General features: G+C 36.2%; 1 protein-coding gene across 1 annotated transcript in view; it reads right to left on the bottom strand.

Annotated features, from left to right (window-relative positions):
• Positions 1 to 23555, bottom strand: part of edrf1 (erythroid differentiation regulatory factor 1) — a 65789-nt gene extending 42234 nt beyond the window's left edge. Inside the window, exons 1-10 of the mRNA XM_039769932.1 lie at positions 23463 to 23555; positions 23108 to 23295; positions 22172 to 22383; positions 20635 to 20701; positions 13968 to 14093; positions 11149 to 11273; positions 8783 to 8942; positions 1436 to 1537; positions 1084 to 1205; positions 352 to 463 (exon numbers count right to left, since the gene is read on the bottom strand). Of these exons, the coding sequence (XP_039625866.1) occupies positions 352 to 463; positions 1084 to 1205; positions 1436 to 1537; positions 8783 to 8942; positions 11149 to 11273; positions 13968 to 14093; positions 20635 to 20701; positions 22172 to 22383; positions 23108 to 23266 (1185 nt within the window). The 5' untranslated portion in view covers positions 23267 to 23295; positions 23463 to 23555. The remainder of the gene's footprint in view (positions 1 to 351; positions 464 to 1083; positions 1206 to 1435; positions 1538 to 8782; positions 8943 to 11148; positions 11274 to 13967; positions 14094 to 20634; positions 20702 to 22171; positions 22384 to 23107; positions 23296 to 23462) is intronic.
• Positions 23556 to 24883: the final 1328 nt, after the last annotated feature.

The following is a 24883-nucleotide window of genomic DNA, read 5'->3' as shown; positions in this document are numbered from 1 at the left end:
AGCTATGATAAAGAGGTCTGGAAGTAAACGTGCAGGATGCCCACTGTTCAGTTCATGTCTACTACACATGCAACAAATAAGCAAAAAAAAGGCCCCACTTGTATGTATTTAAGCACATGGTATAGCACAACAGAAGCATTATTCTAAAATGCATGACAAAGCACAAACAGCAGAATATCATAATATAACAGACTGACATTTCAAACTGAGTTAACAGCAACATTCAAAATGCATCACTGACAAGTTTCTTCCAATGTTTATTCAGAACACAACTAAGAGAATAAAAACTACATCTGAAAGGAACTTGGGGTTTACCATGCTCTTATTATAATATACACTTTAAGCACTTACTTGGACAATTCCATTGACGTGAAAACACATAACAAGCTCAGGAACATTGCACATCAGATTATCAAGCCAGTAATCTATTCCTGTTAACACATTGATTGGCTTATTACTATCCCTGGTGATAGAAAAGAATATATATATATATAAAATCATTATCCAAGCACATTTCATATTATTTTCCCATGAATAGTTTTAATAGAGGTGAACAACATAATGATGACTAATAATTATAGTACACAAAAAATTCTTTATGGTTTAAAAGTTTTTATTTTTTACTAAACAATAAATAAAGTTAATTTCCTACATCCTCTATTTAAAATATTTGTTAGTAGTATAAATGGAAGAAAAACGTTAAAGACATCCATCCATCCATTATCCAACCCGCTATTTCCTAACTACAAGGTCACGGGGGTCTACTGGAGCCAATCCCAGCCAACACAGGGCGCAAGGCAGGAAACAAACCCCGGGTAGGGCACCACCCCACTGCAGGGCACACTCATCCCCACACCAAGGACACACTACGGACAATTTAGAATTGTCAATGCGCCTAACCTGCATGTCTTTGGACTGGGGGAGGAAACCGGAGGAAACCCACGCAGACACAGGGAGAACATACAAACTCCACGGAGGACCCGGGAAGCGAACCCAGGTCTCCTAACTGCAAATTTTCAATATGCAGGAAAAATATTCAAGGGCATATTAGCTTTTTTTCTGTGTTAAATAAGCAATTCTTACCTGAGACGCAAGCTTACAGCAGGATACCTGCCTCCACCGAATATTGGCATATTTGATCCCACTAACATATGAATGTCCTCAAATGTCCACAAAATGTTCCGAACAAAATCATTTTTCAAACCCTAAAGAAAAGTAAAAAATGACTGAATACTAATAAGACATTATTTTTAAATTAAACAGGTTCAATTTTAGAACACAAAATGGACTTCTTTTATTCATTATTGCAAAATTAAAGAAAGGATAACAAATAAAAAAAATTGCTTTACTTACGCATACAAAATACCAATTACACTTGCTCTTGAATTACACACAATTATTATGTATTTGCATAGCCTTACATTTAGTTACTCACCTGACTGTTTTCACCTTCGTTGAAAAGGGTAGTAAGATTTTGTCCTTTGGGAGATGAAGCAAGAGGTCCAAGTGCAAATTTATCCTTATCAGTTAGGTTTTCCTTAAAAAATGCAAACATGAAATTAAAGCCAATCTAAAATGTCAAATCCAAAAGGATCTGAGGTTATGCTCAGATTGATCTGGACAAACAAAAAAAAGACTCAATCAGTGACTGGTAAAAAGGCTGATCACCAAAACCGATATTTTCAGCCGCTGCTTTTTCTAAGCTTTATGTGAGATAAAAAGACACCATTTATTGGCTAACTAAAAAAGATTACAATATGCAATCTTTCGAGGCAACTCAGGCCCCTTCTTCAGTAAAGATTGATCATGGCTAACTCAGTACAATACCCTAGTACTACTAAGCTTTACGGTAATTTAGTTGCAGGGCACATGCTTTTTTTCTCTTTGCAACCAGTTTCCTACTGTGTAAACAAACATCAGCGAGTGGAAGCATGATTTATCTGTGAACGAGTGATGACTGGTATATTAACAAAAAGAAAGTGAAGTAATAAACTGAAAAAAAGTAAATCTGAGAAGATGTCCTGTACAAATACACAAACAGCAAGAAAAGATACTTTAAGGAATTCAGACCTTTATTTTGTCCTTTAAATTAAAACAGACACCGCTTGAATTTGTATGACGTGCTTGTTTAAAAGGAAGAAGGTTATGCTTTTAATTGGAAAAAGAAAAGATAAACATGAAAATAAACATTGAAATTGCTGCTTAATAAAAATTGGCTTTTTCTAACGATTTCTGATGATTTTATTATTTGTTGCTATGTGTCATTCAACAACAAGTACTATATAATTAAAATGGTAATCCATATTTTTAATTATACTTCAAGAATTATGAATGTCTAGCTGATACATGGAAGGTAAAAAAACACATCTCTCTATTATAAAAAAAAAAAAAATCTTGGGAAATCCTGGGAGGGAGATGTAAAATGATCTTCTCAGAAGACAATTTGAAATCCCACAAGAGACACTTTAACGTCACGTGAGACAAAAGTACAGCTGCTGTACAGGCTTTTAAATGATCAATGAGCAGCGCAACAAGCATAACACATACCTAAGCGGCAGCAGCAGCAGCAGCAGCAGCACTAAGCCAGCAGCCAGTCTGTCCGCATTTCCTCAGTAAGTGTTCACCTCACCTCTTCACAACGCGAACGGGAGAGATGTGAAGTGGGAGGAGTGTAGCGCGCCTCCGGGGGGGTTGAGTGAAGCGATCTTTCAGCTCCCCCACTTCACAATGTGAGCAGGAGAGACGCAAAGTGGCAGTAGCATAGCGCACCTCCGGGGGGGTTGAGTGAATCGATCAAGATGTGATCATCTCGAAGAGACACTTTGACGACACAAGAGACAAGACATTACAGCCTTAGGAAGCAAAACCTGTGAGACGGTGACTTCTGCACATCATGCCCTACTTACAAACAATTTAAAACAAGTTCACAGACATCTAAGGTAGCAGTTGTTGGAATGCTTTTGGCACACTTCATGTGCTCCCAGCTCTTAAAACAACAACATGCAGAACACGCAGCTCACCAGCAGCAGCAGCAAGCCAGCAGATGATCCGACCACATCTATTTAGCGAGCGTTCAGCCCCTCCAGCCACCCCCCCAACAACGCGAGCATCACAATACACCCCACGAGAAAGAGATTTAACCACACCTGGGACCGGAAATAAAGGAAAAATATTGTTTTTACCAAAGTTTTAAAGTAAAAGTGAAAATAATGCATATATAACAATTCCCATGAAAATAACAATCTCTTTAAATTGTATATCCGGTAAACCAAACCTGGGGGTGGGCAAGCAGAGGGCGGAGCCCCCTAGTGTATATATAAAGTAAATTTTAAAAGCAAAAATCTGTAGTGCAATTAATGATTTAAAATGATCAGAATGCATACAAATTTCATTTTAATAAAAAATGAACACTTAACACCTGTGGTCTATAGTTTAATTATAAAAATACACTTTAATACAGGTGTTGTGATGAAGATTTTGCATATAACTTGATAAATGTTTTGTATGTCTTTATTTGTAATTTAGGCAAAGCAATGCAATGTAGTGTTACTTTGGTGAGAGGCATTCGTGTTTGACCCCCTTTTACGACTGAGTCTCTTTGAATTTTATGACAGATTTGGGGGAGGATAAGTATTTCTCTGCCAAGGTCTTTTAAACCCTACAAGAAAGCCAGGATGTTTAACATATGGTTTGGGGGCAGGTGTTAAGATGTTCTATTTCCTCCATTGGTCTGAGCTATGGATGTTTGGAATTGGGTTGTCTCAGAAGCCTTTAAGTACCATGATGTCCTATTTGCTCTAGGGGCTGGACAGAACATCTGCAAATGTACGTGCTTAACCTCACAATCTCTCTCTAACCAACATATAATGAAGAAGCATCTCTCTTACCAACATCTGAAAGAAGCTCTCTCTTGCTAACCTGTGATGATGTAGAAGTATCTCTCTCTTGTTAATAACTGATGAAGACCATCACACCATGAATTGACAAGAACAGCACAATGAAGAGCACAGCTCAGCAGACATATTGAACAGGCTTAAGGCCTGTTCTGAAACAAGCTGAGCACCAATGATGCCTTAACTAGAGACATTTTAAGTAACTACAAGTCTTTGTGCCACCTGAACTACTCATCACCATTTTATCAGGTTGTATGGTTGCCGGGGCGGCGCGGTGGCGCAGTGGTAGCGCTGCTGCCTCGCAGTTAGGAGACCTGGGTTCGCTTCCCGGGTCCTCCCTGCGTGGAGTTTGCATGTTCTCCCCGTGTCTGTGTCAAAGGATTGAAGGATGGCACCGAGCGTTTTCATCCTTGCTGGGAGCGTGTCATCCAACTATCTGGAGATTTATTGAAGGCCTTAAGAAAGAGCAGAGCCTTACTGAGCTGCGTCTTGAACAGCTCGTTGCAGTTCGGCCTATTCCAAGGCCAAGGAAGACCTACAGAGACACTTCGGAGCGAATTAAATCAATTGTCCTTGATTATGCTAATAGACCGCATCTCGAATATCTACGTGGCATTGTACATAATCTACAGCTTCAAGTGTAACACAACAATGAGTAAGAGCAGAAAACAACGAAATATAGAGAGCTTTAGAAATAGTTTGTTAGAAGTTCATGCATTAATTAATTGGATGTTTTAATATTCTTGCTTTCGCCTTTTTATACGTTCAATCATTGCCTTTATCTAATAAATTTTCTGTAATAATTTTGTTGCGTTTGCCTTTATTCGCTCCACCCAATTGAGGTCGCCCTTTTGAAGCTTGCCTTTATTTACACGCCCTTATTAAAGGATACCACATGGCAGCCCGCCTGGAGTTTGCCAAAAGGCGCCTGAAGGACTCTCAGACCATGAGAAACAAAATTCTCTGGTCTGATGAAACAAAGATTGAACTCTGTTGTGAATGCCAGGTGTCACGTTTGGAGGAAACCAGGCACTGCTCATCACCAGGCCAATACCATCCCTACAGTGAAGCATGGTGGTGGCAGCATCATGCTGTGGGGATGTTTTTCAGCGGCAGGAACTGGGAGACCTGTCAGGATAAAGGGAAAGATGACTGCAGCAATGTACAGAGACATCCTGGATGAAAACCTGCTCCAGAGCACTCTTGACCTCAGACTGGGGCGAGGGTTCATCTTTCAGCACGACAACGACCCTAAGCACACAGCCAAGATATCAAAGGAGTGGCTTCAGGACAACTCTGTGAATGTTCTTGAGTGGCCCAGCCAGAGCCCAGCCTTGAATCCGATTGAACATCTCTGGAGAGATCTTAAAATGGCTGTGCACCGACGCTTCCCATCCAACCTGATGGAGCTTGAGAGGTGCTGCAAAGAGGAATGGGTGAAACTGGCCAAGGATAGGTGTGCCAAGCTTGTGGCATCATATTCAAAAAGACCTGAGGCCGTAATTGCTGCATCGACAAAGTATTGAGCAAAGGCTGTGAAAACTTAATGTACATGTGATTTCTCAGTTTTTTTGTTTTTAATTAATTTGCAAAAATCTCAAATAAACTTTTTTCACTTTGTCATTATGGGGTGTTGTGTGTAGAGTTCTGAGGAAAAAAATGAATTTAATCTATTTTGGAATAAGGCTGTGACATAACAAAATGTGGAAAAAGAGATGCACTGTGAATACTTTCCGGATGCACAGTATGTGTAACTTAACTCCTGCTTGTCTTTTTACTAAATCTAATTGCATGAGGTTATAGATATAGAAGGGATGGTGGGGATACATTATATAGAATAATACCTTATAAACAGTGGTAAGTCTGTGGGACTAGGCATTCTAAGGCTACATATTAATAATACAATAGGGGAAAGTAGAGCAATATATATATTACTCTACCAAGATAAAATAACAGGACATAAGGCTTTTGTGAGTCTAGTTATGCTAGAGTGTAGTTTAAAAAAAATTTAAGGGATAAAGAAAATTGGTATCAGAATCGGCCTATCAAGTAACATGAAAATAGTGGATCGGTACCTGCCTTAAAAAACTTGATTGGAGCATCCCTAAACATTCCCATTCGATATTACGACTTTTTACATTAATGTTTTTGTACAAAAATCAATTTTTAAAGCACTACTTAACCCACAATAATTCATAATTAAATTAACGTCTATACTTATCCAAGGGAACATGTCCATTGGGAGCACTCAAGACAATAGACATTCTTTTAATCTAAAAGAATAAGACAAAAACTATTGCATTGAAAAAAAACAACATTAAACTGCAAGGCCTTTGTATTTATAAACACTGAAAAGATGCAGATTATTTACAATTATGCACAGAATAATCAAAGGAAATATTCTGATTCATATTTAATAGACATTTTATAGGCCAATGACAGTCAAAATCTCATGCAATGGGATATGCAATCAAAATCCTACAAAATCTGGCCCAAATGCTGGTTAGCCCATTTCAAGTGAGCACGTTTCATGCGCACCAGCCTCCAAAAAAGCCTGACATAGCTCTGCTCCACTTCAGCTGCAATGTTTATAGCAGGCCCTTGAACAATCTCCAAGCACAGAAGTGAGGCATTGTTTTATTTGTGCTGTTCATTTTTTTTTATAATAATATTTTCCCACTTCAATAGTAGAGTTTATAATGAACGTACTTTCTATACTATAGTTATCCTTATTTCTACATATTGGCCACCCTTTTGAGCTTTTCTTTATAAGACAGACTGCTTTATCAACTGTAATGCAATGCCCAGTTTTATACATAACTGGTTAGTTCTACTTGTGAATGAAAAGGTTGAATAAAATGTGACAATAATTGAAAATGACAGGTTTTAAAACTTTAAGTAAAGGAGAAAAGGAGCTCTGTGACATTTTGCTGTCATAGGCTAGAAACAAAAGAGGAAGCACCACGGAAATGCTAGTAGCATTACTTTACGGTTGTAACAAAAATCTCTCACATTTTAATGAAAATTTGCACAAAATTAACAATCCTGCCAAAGGCATTTTTTTCATGTGTAATAGTTTTTAAAAAAGGCCCAAGTTCTTGACTCTGACCACCCTGACTTGTTGCTCAATATTTAAATGTTAGTATTTATCATGGCATAAAAAAATCCCTTTTCATTAAAGACAATGGAAAATAACCACAATATTTTTGTCTTTCCTTTTCTTTACTTGAGAGTTCTTTAAAGTAACCACTGTAAAAGGAGCCTTTTCAATGTCAGCTATGAACACTAAGTACCACAGTCTACGTGCAGTCTGCATCCTAGTTGAATGTTGATTTAAACGCGCTGTCTGAAACAACAGAGAAGAATGAAACAGAATATTCAGGTCACCTGTGTTAATTTTTTTTCTAAAATTATAAAGGGAAAAAAATAGAGTCTCTGTTTAGGTTACTCCCATGTGTTATTCCTTTACATCCCGTTCTCAGCTGTGGGTCCGACACACAGTCTTTAGTTCACTAGCAGTTTCTTTGTTTTTTTTTTTCTTTTTTGAACTGCTACTTTTCATCTAGTCATGGAAGCATTGTCATGCATTACTTTAAAGTTTTATTCTGTACTGTTTGTTAATTTAGTGATGGCAATTAGCTCCACCCCTCCTGGTCTTGCCGATATAACACATGTGCATCCCAGAAGGAGGTGTCACTTTGGGCCCAAACAAGCCACAGGAGGGACTCTCTAAAATACAGACCGCCTTACCTTTCTTCATATTCTTTTTCTCTCATCCTTGCACAAATAAAGGGAACGAGTCTGTTATTACTGAAACCAACCACACTGTGCTGAATACATTTGAACAACTAGAACTGATTTTGCCTAGGCTTGTACATTACAGTTAATAACAGGCAATACCAGTGTGTCTTATTCTACTTTCTCTTTGAATATGTTACACTGTATTCATTAATGGCTGTTTTTGTAAAGGATTAAGTTTTTCAGTTAGGTTTGGAAGCTGCAAGTTTTTCATGTATCTTTTAAACAATTGTGCATGTGCCATAAACACTTCATATTTCACAGGTGCACCATGAGCAAAAGAAAGACAATAAAAACACAAAATCAGCACTTACAGTACAACTGTACATTTCAGCAACAAAATTTTAAAACTTGCCTATATAAGCATATCCTTATTTTCAACAGAAAATCCAAATCCTAATAAAGCAAATTTGACAAACCCAAAGTATTAACTTATGTCAGATTACTACAATATAATGCTGAACATAATGAAGAGGGCAGTTTAAGATACAAACATTTTGTGCTGTGTTCCCAGTGGTGTTGTTTCATTTGTATATTTTATGTCTAGTTTGCAACAACTAAAATGTATTTGCTAGAATATGTTTGTATATGGGTGGCACGGTGGCGCAGTGGTAGTGCTGCTGCCTCGCAGTTAAGGAGACCTGGGTTCACTTTCCGGGTCCTCCCTGCGTGGAGTTTGCATGTTCTCCCCGTGTCTGCGTGGGTTTCCTCCCACAGTCCAAAGACATGCAGGTTAGGTGCATTGGCGATTCTAAATTGTCCCTAATGTGTGTTTGGTGTGTGTGTCCTGCGGTGGACTGGCGACCTGCACAGGATTTGTTTCTGCCTTGTGCTGGCTGGGATTGGCTCCAGCAGACCCCCATGACCCTGTGTTAGGATATAGTGGGTTGGAAAATGACTGACTGTTTATATATTTATTGTTATGGAGAAACTGGGTATCCACATGCTCTGCTCTAACAAGCTATGCTATGTCTTACGCAGCCTGGCCCTGAACCTCAAATAAAAGGATGAGAAAGAAAGAAACACATCATAACATAAAACCATTGAAAAACGGTCCCAACTATAAAAAAAAAAAAAGTTTAATTTTGTACTTGTTTGAAGGAATCATTATCTTCAGAAATGGGTGTTGCACTTCCAAAAGGTGCAGGCCATGAAGGTCCAATTTCATCACATTCTTGTTCCTCATCATCAGGTTGTGAAGATTCATCCGAGGTGGTAGACATTGGTTCTGCATTTCCATCTCCATTAATGCTACGGGAACAAACAAAAACACAGATCAAACATTCCACCTACACAATCAAGATTTCAACACTAATTCGTTTTTCCTTTTAGGCTCTGTAAAAAGATATGCTCATATTAAATGATTCTTCTATGGTTTCATATTAAGTCATTTTTTTTTCAGATTATCAAAAAAAAAAGCCAAAACCATATATACAGTTAGTGGTCAATTTATTAGCTACATCTGGTCATTTACGCAAATAGCCTCTTCCACCAATGGCCAATCACGTGGCTGCAACTCCGGACAAGAAATTTAGTTGTTGTTTAACCAAACATTATAATGAACAATACACATGCAATTTAAGTGACTGTGATAGAACTGTTGTCAGCAGATAGTCAATTCCAAAACTGAGACAACTGAGTACTGGTACAACATAAATGTAATAAAGGGTTCAGAATTTGGCATAAACTGCTTCAATTCATAGCTGCATCATAGCTTGTGGTCATGGTGGTTGTGGTCTAATGATGTTGAGAATGTCATCTTGACAAACCACACACTTTTTAATAATAATCAGTCATCATTTTAATTTCACATTGTAGCTAAGCGCAGTTTCTCAACATGTGTACCTTCTATCGCCAGAGTACACCTTTTTGGGATGAGGAAAAACTAAAAGCTTAAGCATAAATGTGCATCTGAAAAATGTTTAGAAATTACATATTTCTGGAAATCCTGCATGAACTGAAATCCTCAAGTATATCTGTAGAGCTTTATTGAATCCATGCCTCAAGAAATTCAAGTGGGTGAAATTTTGCTTTTGCAGTGCACCTAAAAAGAGGTCACTGAGTATATATTTGTAAGATACCAAATACATAAAGTTACTGACCAATATAAATTTCTAAAATACATTATCAATGCTATATAATTTCTTCAATTAATAAATATATAGTCAAAAATGGTTTATACTACTTAAGTAGGGTTTAAGATTGCTTTATCAAAACCAACTAGATGGTGAAAGTATTGATAAAGAAAAGCCAGACACTGAAGATTTTGAGTTGTTTCTCATGGACTAAACAGAGTCTTTTTAATTATTTTTGTGTTATTATAAATAATATAAAATACAATTTTCCAATGGTGCTATAATCGGTAGATAAAAGTAAAGAAAACCAAAGCAAACTCTGCCACAGCCACCGCCTGTGAACCTAGGCACAAATGCCATTAGCAATGCTCTATTTCAGTTTAATTTTCTTCCATCATACATGCAACCTCTCAAGTTCTTCAGTCTCTGCAGAAGTGTAATAGACTAGACAATTGCCAGTATGTCCTTTCCAACAGATTACTAGCTGAGCCTATTTATGAGCCTATTTATGCAAATTGGATTCCCACTTCAAAGAAGAAAGCTTTGTGCAAAGGAGCATGATCAGCATTTTACATCATCAATGCAAGCTACTGAAATTAATGTGAAGATATATAAATCTATATTACATGCAAAATTTAATCTCTCTATAACAAATTACTGAGTAATAGTCATTTAAAACTTTGCAAGACAAAATACTATGATCTTGTTTTTCCATCTGTGCAATTTTGCAATTCATGTAGAGTTTGTCTAGTCCAAATATAATACTCTGTCACCAGTTTAATCCAGTTTCCAGTGTCACAGGTCTCAAAATCCTCCTAACTGATCTATGAGGACATCTAAATATTCTAAACGAAAGCTGTGTATAATTACTTTACAAGAATTTACCTTAATTGAAAAATAAATGGCAAGGTGCTTTATTTTGTAGGAAAAACCAATGAGAGCATTAATAGAAATACTGTATTTTACTATTTATTTCACCCTTATAAACACAAAGCTATAGTGCCTCAACATTAGAACATTTGACGAAACATTAAAAAAAACTAGAACTAGGATTACTGTTGTTACTCTGAATGGCTTGCTCACATCAAAACATTTTTAGGTTTTTATTCCAGCATGTATTTGCATTAGTGTGTAATGGAATAAACTTTCAATAAGTAATATAAACACCACTGAGTGGTGCACCATCTGAGAGTGCATTTTAAATGTATCAGAGGCACAAGTCATTTAGTAAGTTACACAGTAAGATGCAACACAAACCAAAACAAGTGGATGTAAAAAAAAGTAAAAAGGAGACACCATAACCAATAAAAGATCCTAATAAGAAAATACAAAGGCACTTTATGGTTTTTTATATATTAACAGCATTACATTAAATAACTAACCTGTAGTAAAGAAACTTTGAAAGGATAGCCTTCTGGTACCAGTGCTCCTTGCTTTTCTTTTTTCTTTGCCATTTTTCATCAATCAGTTGCTGATAAAATTCTTTTAACCATATCCAGTCACCTGTCTAAAAGACACAATTTAAAACATTTGGAATTTCTTAATGTAATCATTTTAAATATCAACTAATAGTATTATATAGTGTGTATAGTAGCTTCCTCGGGGCTCCAGAGGATATGGTTCAAATCCCACTCTTGGCATTTTATGGAACATTCTCCCTATATTTTCTTTAGGTACTGCAATTTTTCCTCTATGTTCAGCTCATGTTAGGTGACTCTAATTTGTTGCAGTATGGGATAGTGTAGCTTTGGGCAGACACAAATATCCAGCATCTAGGATTTCTGTCTTGCACTCAATGACTTTGATACTGGATAAACAGGTAGACAAACTGATGATGAATTGATAATACATTAAAAATTAAAAGGATTAGATAAACATATATTTCCTTTTTTGATCAATAAAATAACAGACAAATTAGAAATCTCAAAACAATGGGTAGGGCCCCTTTCACCTCCATTTGTTAAAATACATTTAAATAGAATTTTTTGGGTATGGCTAGCAAAACACAGTGTACATTTCAATAGGTTTGAAACTTAGCATTTGCATACATTACAAACCGTATTCTCAATCTGATGAAACCAGATTATGAACACTCAGTTTATAGGAAACCATCGATGTGACCACCCTGTTGGTTACTACAAACAAAGTAATATGAAGAAAAAGGGAACAGAGGTGGACAAACGCAAGTCAGGTGGAGAATATGAAAAGCAATTCAAAGGTACTAATAAAAATCAAGAACACATATAAATACCCAGAAAATTAATTAAAGACACTCCCATACAACAATAAAATGGCTGGAAGAAAACATTGCAAAAGATCAGACAGTAGGAGAGAAATTCCCATTTTAACAAAACTGACCTTGAACAGAAGCCAAAGTTATTTTTGAACGGCTAAAAAGGTTAATTGAGTAGCCAACTAAAAATGCTGACTTTAGTCCCACTGAAAATATATACTTGGAGCAACTGCTGTAACTATGACAGCTATCAAATATTAAATGCATAAGGACTGAAACAGATAAATAATTTTCAAAGCAGGACTTTTCAATTTAGTGTGTACTTTGTTTATAACAGATTATGGCCCATCAAACCGTTTAGTAAAATTTATATCCACCGCAAACATGTTAAATGTGTTTTAACTTTCAGTAGTAACACAGCATATTGTGGTAGCACTTGGTGAAGGCACTTTCTACTCACTCCTGTATATGCCTGCAACAATAACTTGAAACAAATATTCTCCTAAAACCTCGTAAAGATTTATTACCTCGCTCCATTATTTCGACTTCAAAAAATTTTGTTTATTCACTTATAGGGCCGTGTAGAGGATAGTACAGTGATAACTTACTATATCACGCTTCGACTTTCGCGGCTTCACTCTATCGCAATTTTTTCTCATACACGCTTACATCACTACGTATGTACTTTCTGAGAACTTTTATCTAAGCCCCATGATGGCTCCTAAACATGCTGCTTTTTCTAAGCCTTCTGACAATAAAACTAAGTGCTGGAGGAAGATGCTTACTATTCAGGAGAAGTTGAAACTCTTGGATATGATCAAAGATAGCAATACCCTACAAAAGCCTACTTACGCATATGAAAAGACAGCGCCAGCAACTGCCTATCAAGATGTTCTTCAGCCGCGCACCCAGATACCCACTGCCTACTCTTAGTACTCCTTCAGCGGAAGAAGACAACGATGCACCTGCTGAAGATACTGCACCACCTGAAGACTCTCCTACTGAGGTTGTGCCTTTAGTGGTTGTGTGTAAGAACTGTGTGTGTGTGTAATTAAATGTACAGTACAATAATCTACTATAAAACAAACGGTAGGGATTGTCCTTCCGTCCTGTGAGTGCAAAGCGTAGCAGTATTCCGATTATCAGAGACTTACTACTTGCGGTGCGATGCGATGTGAGCAGAGTTCTGGTGCTCCCATCGTTCCCTTGCTTTTGTGCGAGATGCGCTGGAAAAATAGACAAAATTATGTCTCTGAAAATAATTAATGTTGATGGAGTACAAATGCCTCACGCCGTAGTAAATATCAGGGGAGATGGTGCTTGCTTATTCTCATCTATAGCTTATTTAGTGCATGAAACTCTGTCTTTAGCGGTACAGATTTGGGCTGACATTGTACGACTTTGGACAGGCACTCGAGGGGATAAAAAAACTTAGGTTTTCGGGAGATGTTATGAATGGGCACTTTAATGTTCTCATTCCCTACACTTACATGCCTGATGTACACATGGAGCGCATACAAATTGAGGATAAAAGTAGGTCGCCTTAAAAGGAGGGTGAGCCTAGTAATATGATATTTGTAACGTCTAATATGTCTTATTTTCTCTTATTTTGTCTAATATATTGGGTAATACGAGTGTAATGGTGACTAAAAGTGTGTTATTTCATGTCTAGAGGGCTCTAATAATGTTAAAAAACGTATGTAGAAGGTTGTAAACAAGTTTTCTATACTCTAACTGCAAAAATATTCGATTTATAAATAAAGAATCCTACTTCGCGAAAATTCATTTATCACGGTAGAGTCTGGAACGGATTAACCGTGATAAACAAGGGTTCACTGTACTACTGTTTTGCAGCTCTAAAAATGTAATTGCCATCCCAGTCACTGCACATATTGATTATGCACGTTATTACAACTCTAAATTCTAAATACAACTAATTTTATGAAGCTCACATTATAACCTATTTACCTGTGAAGACCTCATGAAAAGCTCCTGAATATCCAGCTCATCCAATAACAGCGTTCGCCCAACACGATGAACAGCCATGCTTACATGTGATTTGCTGTAAGGGATCTTTAGAAGTTTCTTAATGTTCTGTTTTATAAAGGAGAGAAAAAAACAGTTTTACTGACATGCAGTCTCAGTTAATCACTACAGAATGACATTCTAATCACAAAGAGAATAATATTATGAAGTCCTGTCAACTCCTAACTTTATAAATTAATTTTATGCAAGAACAAATTTTATTTTAACACATCCAAAATTAAAAAATTATAATCAGGACTGAAATCAATTAGCAAAATGGTGGAAGAAAAAAAAAGAGTTAAGCAATGAAATAATAACAGCTCCCTAAGTAAATGGACATAATCATCTCCTTGTAATTTTCATGTTTCAAACCTATTTTAAAGGGGCATTTCATAGCCATGGGATTTAGAGGTTGTCAGAGTCATCCTGTGGCCTTATTTTGTATATAGTCCTTCTTGAATACCAACTGCTCCTTTCTCACCAAGCAACGCATATATACTATATTTATTTAAAGAAAAAGTTCAAGTGAACACTGACATTTCCACAAATATCTGTGCAATAATGCAGTACAATACTGTACAGTATTATAGGCTTGCTTCTTTGAAGGCTACATTTTAAGCTGTCTCTTCTAAAAAATAAGCATATACATAGTCACCACAAAGTCCTTCTTCTTCAAAGACTTTTTTAATCATAAAGCTAAGCCATAATTTCATCTTTCAGCCAGATACAGCTCACTATATGTGTTTATGGGGTTTACAGTCTTCAAGTACTAGTGAGCTAAACAGTGACATGTGCAAGATGCAGACGGACTTTTATGAAAGTTCTTTTACCTGTTCATCTACTGCATTCAGCAATATGACTGCAATTTAATCTTTTAAAACAGCTGACGTAAACCATGTGGAGTGAGGATGGGAACACAAATATGCAATTATTCTACAAAACAAAATTCTCTAAAACTCGATTTAAATGAAATATGCATGCAACAAAAAATGTGCCTGTGCTTCAGCAGCACAATTCTACTGTAGCAGGCCACAGTCATAAACTCCTATGCTCTAACTCAAACCACCTCCATCTTAACAACTAAAATATGGTACTTTACTTGTCACTCCTGGATAGATGGTAACTATAAGCCAAGATGCTTAAGTAACCAATTGTCAAAAACAGGTGAGTTAGCAAACTGCCAACATGGGTGTAGAAGGAAAAGATCCTACTTTACTAATATATTAAGTTTAATAAAAATGCAATTGAATTATGAAATTATGGCATCACAGAAAATAATTATTAACCTATAAATTAATGATTTTGGCATAAATGTAACTAACCAATTGTTCTGCTACTTGGAAGACAAGGTATAATAATAAAATGATATCAATAATTTACCTAGGACATGTTGTGAGATAATAACTTCCACACAAATTGTATGGATTATCAGATTACCATCAAGTCAGAGTGACAGACTATTGACAGATATGTTGCACAGTAACTGTAATGTAAAGTATTACAAACTAGAATTATATAGTTATATGCAATTACACAATAGAGCAGAGGTCACTAATAGTGACATATCATTGAGTTTAGTTTTGGCAGAGATTACATTTTTACCGGCAACTCTTTTCTGACAGGGACCTCCTACATGTCTGTGATTGTCCAATACTTGTTGCCTTCATGGGTTCGAGTTGGTTGGGTTTAAGCATGAAGACTGAGATTGGTCAAAGTGAAGACAAGAATGTCAGCCAATCACAGGCAGAGTAGGGTGGGCCTTCATTAAATATAGGAGCGGAAAGCCTGCATTCTGCGTGAAAACAGTGACAAGGAGAGAAAAACATAAAGGAGTGAGAAGACAAGCTAGAGAAAAGCGGCAAAATTGTGAGTCAATGTGCCATGGTTTTTACTAAACGGTGGAAACTTGACACTGAAAAACGGGGTTTTAATCCGGAATGGATCGAGCCGTTTTTGTTATACTTCCCATAGGAAGCTCGAAAGTGCTGTGAAACGGTGGCAGTGGTTAAATTGGGAATATGAAACGTTACTATGAAGCTAAGCACGAAATTACATTTGAGAAAAAAGTTACCAACTAAATTCGCCAGCTAGGCTACAGAAAATAAGTGATCTTAAAGCCAACTAACGATCGGTCAACGAGGATTTTATTTTAACACATTCATTTACTGGCCAACAACTCGCTAACGAGTGTCTCCTCAGAGTTGCGTGGATTACACACATGCATGAGGATGGCACTGACACCATTCCAGCTCAGATTTAAAATCCTAGAAGACCAAGCAAGAGCTCACTTCTCTCACTGAACAAGAGAAAGTAGGCAGTGGGATATGAGCGAAAGAAAGAGGGGAAGATGCATTCAGTTATTTAAAGATGTTCAGATTTACTGTGAAATTGGTTAAGCCTGTTCAGTTGTGCACATATTATAAACTCTTATATTTTTCTTTATATGAGGCCAAGTCCTTTTTTTTGTTGAAATGTTAAAACGTATTATTATTATGAAAGTACTTATTATTTATAAATCTCAGTTGAATATCAAATTTACCTTGCTTTTACTTTGGATATTTATTTTTTCTTATTTATTTATTATTTATTATTGTATGTAGCCCTCCAGAGTCAAGAGTTGCACTGAAAATAAATATTCTTGAAATGGCATTGAATTATAGCTTTCTTCGTTTGAATTGAGTCATTGACTTCACACAGTGCAGATGTTGATACAATGCCAGTGCTACTACAATATATATAACTTGATTGTAATATATAACTAAATTATAATGCAACTTAAATATGATGATGCTATGGACCTGTACATGAGGACATTTTCTCTATCTGGACCTCCTTAAATCACAATTGACTACCCCTGCAATAGAGGGTCTAAAGATGTAAAGTATGCTTAACAAGAAGAGTTGGAAGTCCTAATTGACTTATCACTCTTGTCAACCAAATATTATAAAGAACCAACTGAAAAGTATGTTTGGAGACTGTGCTTCAATGTAAGAATGGCATCAGGTATGTGATTGGTAAATTGGCCAATTGCAAAAAAGATCTTTTCAGCCCCTGCTTTTCTAGGCTTTGCAGTAATTTAATTGCAGTGCTCCTTTACACAAGGTACTACAGTAACTGAGACCATGTGCTTCTTTTTTTTAGCAAATGTCCTGTAATGTAAACAAAGCAAGTCTAGGATTGTTTTACAAGAGAGCAAAGACAACTGGAATATTTTCCTTTACATTAATGAAAGTAGAATAATAAACTGAGAAAAAGGAATCAGAGAAGTTGTCCCGTGCTGTTAAACAAACAGCAAGAAAGTGAAACCAGACTTTTCTAATTTGTTAAATTAAAAATTTATTAACAATTTAATTAAAATGGACATTACACAAGTTTTGGCCATGAGCTTGTTTTAAGTGCATGAGCTTTTCAATTGGAAAAAGTAAAGATAAAGAAGAAACTGAAATTGCTGCTTAGGTAACAATAGTCTTGTTAGCTTAAAAGAAAAATGTCTTTTACTTATAAACCTGTTAAGCTTATTAATCTTGTGACTTCTTGATAAACAACTTATGAACATTTGATACGTTTGCAGCTATTTTAAAGATCTGCACTGTGTTTAATATTTGTTGTTGTGTGTCATACAGTGCAGGTTTTGGTAAGAAACAAGTACTGCATGATTAGAATGGTAATCCATATTTATTATTACACCTCAAGAATTATGAATGTCTAGCTGATACACTGAAGAAAAAATATACCTTTACAATATTTATACAGGTTTTATTAACAATAAAAAAGCTGTAAAGCAAATAATGATTAAAAACTGTATACATATATACAAACACACACTAGGGAGCTTACCCCCCTCGCTTCGCTTGCCAACCCCTGGCCTGCACTACGCGCTAGCCACTTTGCGTCTCTGCCGCTCATGTTGTGAAGAGGTGGGCTAAACGCACCCCAAAGAGACGGGTTGCTCCTCTAAAACCCCCTCTTAAAACAGTGATACAATGGGAAACAAATGCAGTTTTTTAACCTCCTCTTTGCTTGATCAGCTGCTGGATGGCTGCTGCTGCCATGCCGCGTGAAATGCATCTCGCACAGCGCTTCAAACATTTAAAAGCCTGTACAGCAGCTGTCCTACTCTCTGTCTTTTATTTCCGGTCCCTGGCATGGTTAACTCTCATGGCATAAAGTCTCGTCTTGCAGTAAGTGAGTTCTTGATACAGTAATCCCTCCTCGATCGCGGGGGTTGTGTTCCAGAACCCCCCGCGATAGATGAAAATCCGCAAAGTAGAAATCATATGTTCATATGGTTATTTTTATATATTTTAAGCCCTTATAAACTCTCCCACACCGTTAACATTATTAGAGCCCTCTAGACATGAAATAACACCCTTTAGTCAAAAGTTTAAACTGTGCTCCATGACAAGACAGAGATGACAGTTCTTTCTCACAATTAAAAGAATGCAAACATATCTTCTTCAAAGAATGTGTGTCAGGAGCAGAGAATGTCAGAGAGAAAGACAGAAAAGCAAACAATCAAAAAATCAATACGTGATTTTGGGCTTTTAAGTATGCCGAAGCACTGCGATAAAGCGGCATTTTTTAGAGGAGCGTCCGTATCCTCTAGGCAAACAGCCTCTGTGCAAACAGCCCCTCTGCTCACACCCCCTCCGTCAGGCAGAGAGAATGAGAGAGACAGAGAAAAGCAAACAATCAAGCACCGCACGGGAAGCATATCTTATATCATTGAGGAGTTTTAGTTAATATGTAATACATGCTCTGATTGGGTAGCTTCTAAGCCATCCGCCAGTAGCATCCCTTGTATGAAATCAACTGGGCAAACCAACTGAGGAAGCATGTACCATAAATTAAAAGACCCATTGTCCGCAGAAATCCGCGAACCAGCGAAAAATCCGTGATATATATTTAGATACGCTTACATTTAAAATCCGTGATAAGAGTGAAGCCGCGAAAGTCGAAGCGCGATATAGCGAGGGATTACTGTATTTTTAGTTTATAATTTAAAAATGGAATAAGAATCTGAAAATCTAACAACACCACATTAAAGTTCGATAAATTCTGAAAAGAATAATACCAGACTTATATATGTAAGTTTTAAAATAAGCCCGATTTAAAGCGTGACAAGAAAGTGACATAAAAACATCACACAAAATTGTTGAGCTTTTAGGCTTAGGAATTTATATATACCGCTCGCCCAATCATTACTCCTACTGTGCACATCCTCTCTCCATAGCACGCCATGACACTCTCAGTGCTAACTTGCCTTAAAACGCAGTTGGTTATAATGTCAAGGCAGAAAAGAAAGAACACTGAATTTTAGATTGCAACAGAAAAAGAGCAGCAAATAATAATATAATGAATGTCAAAAAAAAATGAAAAAAAGAGCTGCAAACAGAAAATCAAGAACAAAAAGAATTGTCCAATAAACGCAAAACAAAAAATATCCTGAACAATATGCAAACAGAATGCAAAAAAAGCTGTGCTTATAGAATGTAAGTTAGAGGATAAAGTAATTCATAATATTATTTTTGATAAGGCATTAATAATGTAATAAAATTTTTTATTTCCTTTTAATAATGGATAATTATGTTTTACTTCTACTTTTTACTACATTTTATTATTCATTGGTATTTAAAAATAAGAAAGTTGTAGTGAAATACTCAAGTAACTGATTTTCTGTCTATAATAACAAAGGATCAAACCGACTTTCTCCCATGCCCCACATGCTCTGCTATATATCATCTCTTGAAATACAATCGTTTTCTCTAACGGATGAGTGCCCCGATGCCTTTCAAGCGACTCAGCCATGAGATAGTGGGTGCCCGGCGCCATACCAGAGGTTGGCGAGTGAAGCAAGCAGGGGGTGGGGCCCCCAATTACCAAAAAAATTAAACAATATTACAGCTTGTAAGTATGAAAAGCATTTTTTTCTTTTATGCCATATATATTATGGATAAATATTTTTGTATATATTTTACTAATATGTATTTTAAGTTAATGTTATTTATTTATGTATTTTTTTTTATGGTCAATGAGCAATAAGCCTAGAGAATTTCATTTTGTTAATAAAAAAATGAACATTTAACACCTGTGGTATATAGTTAAATTATAAAAATACATAAATTTAATATAGGACTTAAGGCTTATATGCATCTGGTTATGAAGGAGCTCAGAGCAAAAAAATTTTTAAAAGGATAAGGAGTAAAAAAAATTTGAACTGGTATTGGTATCATATGAAATCGGTAATCGATATTGGCCTTAAAATACCTGATTGGAGCATCACTAGTTAATTTTTAAAATATACATGAATTAACAACATAAAAAATGTAATTATAAACACCAAAAAAAAAAATAACAGAAATGGTCATGTGAACAATACTGTGATTTTTCTAAAAGGAACCAGAAAGATCTGCTATATCAGATTTTGTATGGAAACACTGTATTTTCCCCACTTAGAACAAGTTACAAGATCTCATCTCAATGAAATTGTGGATACATTTCATAGACAGATGACGACCTGTTCCTGTCAAATTTATTGCAATTCGAGAAGATATTTCAACTTTAAGGAAATTTTTGAAAACACAAAATTATAAAATGAAACTGCACAAACCTCTGAATCAGAAACAACATCCACCTCATTTCCAACTGAATCAATAAAGTCATATGCCATTCCAAAACTAAAACAGAAATATAAAGGAAAAGCAAACTTTATTAAACTGTACACCTAGTATAATTTTACAAAATACCATTTATGCAATAACTTTGATTTAGATAAAAATATAGGATTAATGGAGCAAAAAAATACCAGTTACTAACAGTGATAAGCAATACATAATTATTTGGGATTAAAACAATTTTTTTTTTTGTTCACAATTCTTTAAACACAGTAACTATGTAATGTTATGCAATGTTGGAATTGCTCAAAAAAACGAGTAATCATCATACTCCTCTTTAAAGACACCACCTGACTGAGCTTTTAAGTATATTTTAATAAAGTGAATAAGGCTTTCTACTGGGAAAACTGACAGAGGTCTCAAAAACACACTTCATCTGGGACATAATCTTAAAGGGTAAATTTGGTATTTTTCAAGTCAGTTATTTCTTCACAAACATAATATATGCATTTGCCATGCAAAATTGTGCCCTGATAAGCTAAGCATTTTGTGTACATTTTTAAAAATACGTAGTCAGTTGTGGCATTTTACAAAGAACCCTATGGGCCATTGGGCCTTTGGGCATAAGTCTTAGCTATTGCTCCACAACCCTTGTAACGATATAAGGGAATATTTTTTCTTTCTTTGTCACAAATATCAAAGTAAATGGAGGCTTACTTCAGTTGGAAACTAATCACTCGCTTCACCAAATTGAGCACCTTACCAAGGATCTTGCTTTGTGCCCAATGTGACAGGCAATGAGCTATAAGGGCTGTGTAACAGACAGACTTAATTTCCAGTTATGGTTTCCAGTACCGCAGAGATGGGTTACAGTTCTATGCTGCCCCCAAATTGGATTAAAAGGGTTTAAGAATGTTATCTTGCACCATTACACTTAACTGATGATGTGAAGTTTTAGTCTACAGTTGATTTGCTGTTCAATTCATACAACATGCAGTTCAATATTTACTTTTTGTGAAAATAAAATGCACAGGAAACACATCATGTAAGTGTTGCATTATTACAAATACACTATAACAGTTTTTTATTTTTTTGTACATGTCTGCGAGTTCAAAGTTAACATTACAGCTAGCCAAAAATTAGATAGCAAACTTATGGCTGCATTTTAACACTGGTAGTTACTACCTGGAAGAACTGAGTGAAATTAACCTTGTGAAAGCAACATTAAAAGAATTAATAGGCATGTGCTTGTTTTTTGTTTTGCACAGATAGTGTCTTCAATTAACTCAGAATTACATATACATAATAAATCAAACTGTTTAAAAATGCAATTTCTTCATTTAAAAGAAAACATGTACATATTGTGGTTGTAGTCAAATGTACATCACAAAATAATCAAGATACTACACACAACTAAAATCAATATTTAAAAAACATTTTAAGTACTGATTTCACATCCTAAATCTTGGTTACTCTAATAATCTTTATTGTAGTACACAAACTCATTGTTTCACTAAATTATATATTCTCTACCTTGAAAATGGTTTACTTTTACCACTGGAGCCAAGAATAGTAATGCCTGCAGGGCCGAGCTGGGTGCTTTCTCGAAGCCAGTTGGAAGGAGGAAGCTTCAAGTCTGTCTTCTCCTGAAGTCTGGCATAGGCTGCTGGTGGGGGTGCCGCAGAATACTTCACCACCGCTCTGCTTTTCACTTCACATCCTCCAGGAAATACAGAAGATTCTTTCTATGACGGCAGAATCATACAACTGAATTAAATTCACTTAGCTACTCCCTACATACAAATACAACAAATAATTACTTCAAACTCAGCACGTACTCTAGTCCGAAAGCTTTTATTACTAAGTTTTACTGAAGTTATTCCACTTTAAGTAAGGTAAATTCAGTCACACTGGGTGTACATTTGTCTATTTTTGTTTCTGATATATCGTAGTGTTTTAATATTAGCCAGTTCATTAAAACAGTTTTTTCTTCTGTTAATGTGCCCTGCGATGGACTGGCGTCACATGCAGTTTCGGTTCCTGTTGCTTTACTCCATGCAGTCCAAATTGGAACCGCTTGCGATTCAAAAGCATAAAACCACACGGTCAACAAAATCAAACTTGGTTAACACCCACTAACATTTTAATGTCTTTTATTAATGTCTGACAAAAACTTAAAAGAAATAAGAAAGCAGATTTGTCATAAATTATATTCAGCATCTGCTACTGTATAGTCCCCGACTCTTACAACATTTTCATATCTGACTCCATCTGTAACTTGTTGAACTAAATCTGACAGCATTTAATTGCATTTTCGAACTGATTCATTTTGTAACTAACATTAAAAGTGACTAATCCAACATTTTTTATACAGAATTAGCAGTATGCTTAAATACCATAATTACCTGTACATTCCTCTTTACCTCAATCTCCCCAACATCACCAGTGATCGTGGGACCCATGAATTACCTGTTTGTAATCGTCGTTGGTGTCCGTTTTCCCTTCACTGCTTTTCTCTTCATTATCCAAGCAAGGCAGCATGGATAAAGAACCGTCAGTGGCCGTCATCATGCTACAGTACCGTACACAACACAGTTTCTCCGAGACGATCAACTTCGGCAAACACATGGAAACCCCAAGCGATAACGCTGCCGCACCTTCAAACGAAACATAATTATTTTCACCACCTATTAAAACCACAAACTTCTGCTTTAATTAGATCAGCCGTAAAAGAAACAGCACAACACCACCGATCATAATGTTACCCGGCAAATAACCAGGAAAGAATGTGGAATTTTCGAGACCCCAGCTCCCCTCACCTCACCTCATTACTGACAGCCCAGAAACTTCTCTCTCGCTTGCATCGGTGCTTCCTAAGGACTAAACCAATAAAACCCGCCCCCAAGCACCCTTTCAACAAGGCAACCCACTTTAAGGACGGGAAGTGCTCTATGACAGGAGACAGCTACTGCAAGCAACCAAGAGAAGCATTTCCTGCCTTCGAAAAAAAGCATAGCTATCAAAATAAAAGTCCTTAAGCTTAAAAGCCAGATAAAGAATGGAGTAGGTTGGGACAAGGCAGAGCCATCAAATCATGCAGCAGATTGGAAAAGAAACATAACGCAAAGCTTTAATCAATTGTTTCTCAATCTTGCAAAGCGTGCGTACGAAAAAGAAAGAAACATGAGATTTAATACAATAATGCAGAAATAATTTATCAATCCATACATTTTGAAATTGTTTAACAGACAGGAGCACATAATGAATGGAGAACCAGTCCATTGGATGAAACACATGTCCTCACAGTTGGGCAATTTTGGGCAGCTAGTTAAGTTGATGTAAGTAAAGAAATCAATAGGTAACAAAAGGGCAAAAAATATAAATTAAAGTACATACATACAAATTAAAGTAACTTCATGAAATATGTATCGATATACAGTACATTCACGTGCCAGTTTATGGCTGACCAAGTTGAGGCCACTTGTACTTTTGGCTGAAGGACATAGGAAAACAATAGGATAATAATGTTCTAGAAACTGCCAAAACCAGCTCCAATGGGGGAGGAGCGAAAGCTTTAGTTTCATCAAAAATTTTGATCTCCAGTTTTCAACGGATCTCAGCGTTTTAGGGTCCCCGATACCGAAAACATTGATATCTCGATAATGGGTGTGTGTCTGTCTGTGTGTGTGTGTGTGTGTCACAGTTTCTTGAGGATAGTCTAGAGCTAAAATGGCGGGACAGAAAAATACCAGACCTGTTATGAGATGACGATGTGCTGATTAGTTTTTGAGCCAAATCGTGCAAGAGAAAGAGGCATAAATCTGCAATTAATTATGCTACCGTAATGACCTATTTTATGATCAGAAAGATTAGCATCAGAGTGGTAAATAATTACTGAAATGTTATAGAATAGTTCCGGTAACTTGATTCCTAGGGCGGAAAGCTTACTGACACTCATGTCAGAATTTTTGTTTATCACATACTTGTAGCAGAGCTTCCAGCCATAGAATAATAAACTCTGCATAGAAGTAGTGAGAGAAGCGGTGGTGGAGCTGCAAAGGTAGTATTTTTTTTGTAGCCACATTTCATGCAGCTGGAACAACTTTTATTTTTCAGATCTGTGCAGATCATTCTCACTTTTTTTCCAACAAGAAGTCAGAAATACATTGCAAATAGTAATAAATCTTTTGTTATTATGCTTATTATTATTTCACAAGGTCTTATGTATATGATTTCTGACTCTTG

Source organism: Polypterus senegalus, chromosome 1 (genome assembly GCF_016835505.1).
Source record: "Polypterus senegalus isolate Bchr_013 chromosome 1, ASM1683550v1, whole genome shotgun sequence".
Lineage (NCBI taxonomy): Eukaryota > Metazoa > Chordata > Cladistia > Polypteriformes > Polypteridae > Polypterus > Polypterus senegalus.
The sequence above is the reverse complement of the archived record's forward strand: the minus strand, read 5'-3'. Positions and strand labels throughout refer to the sequence as shown.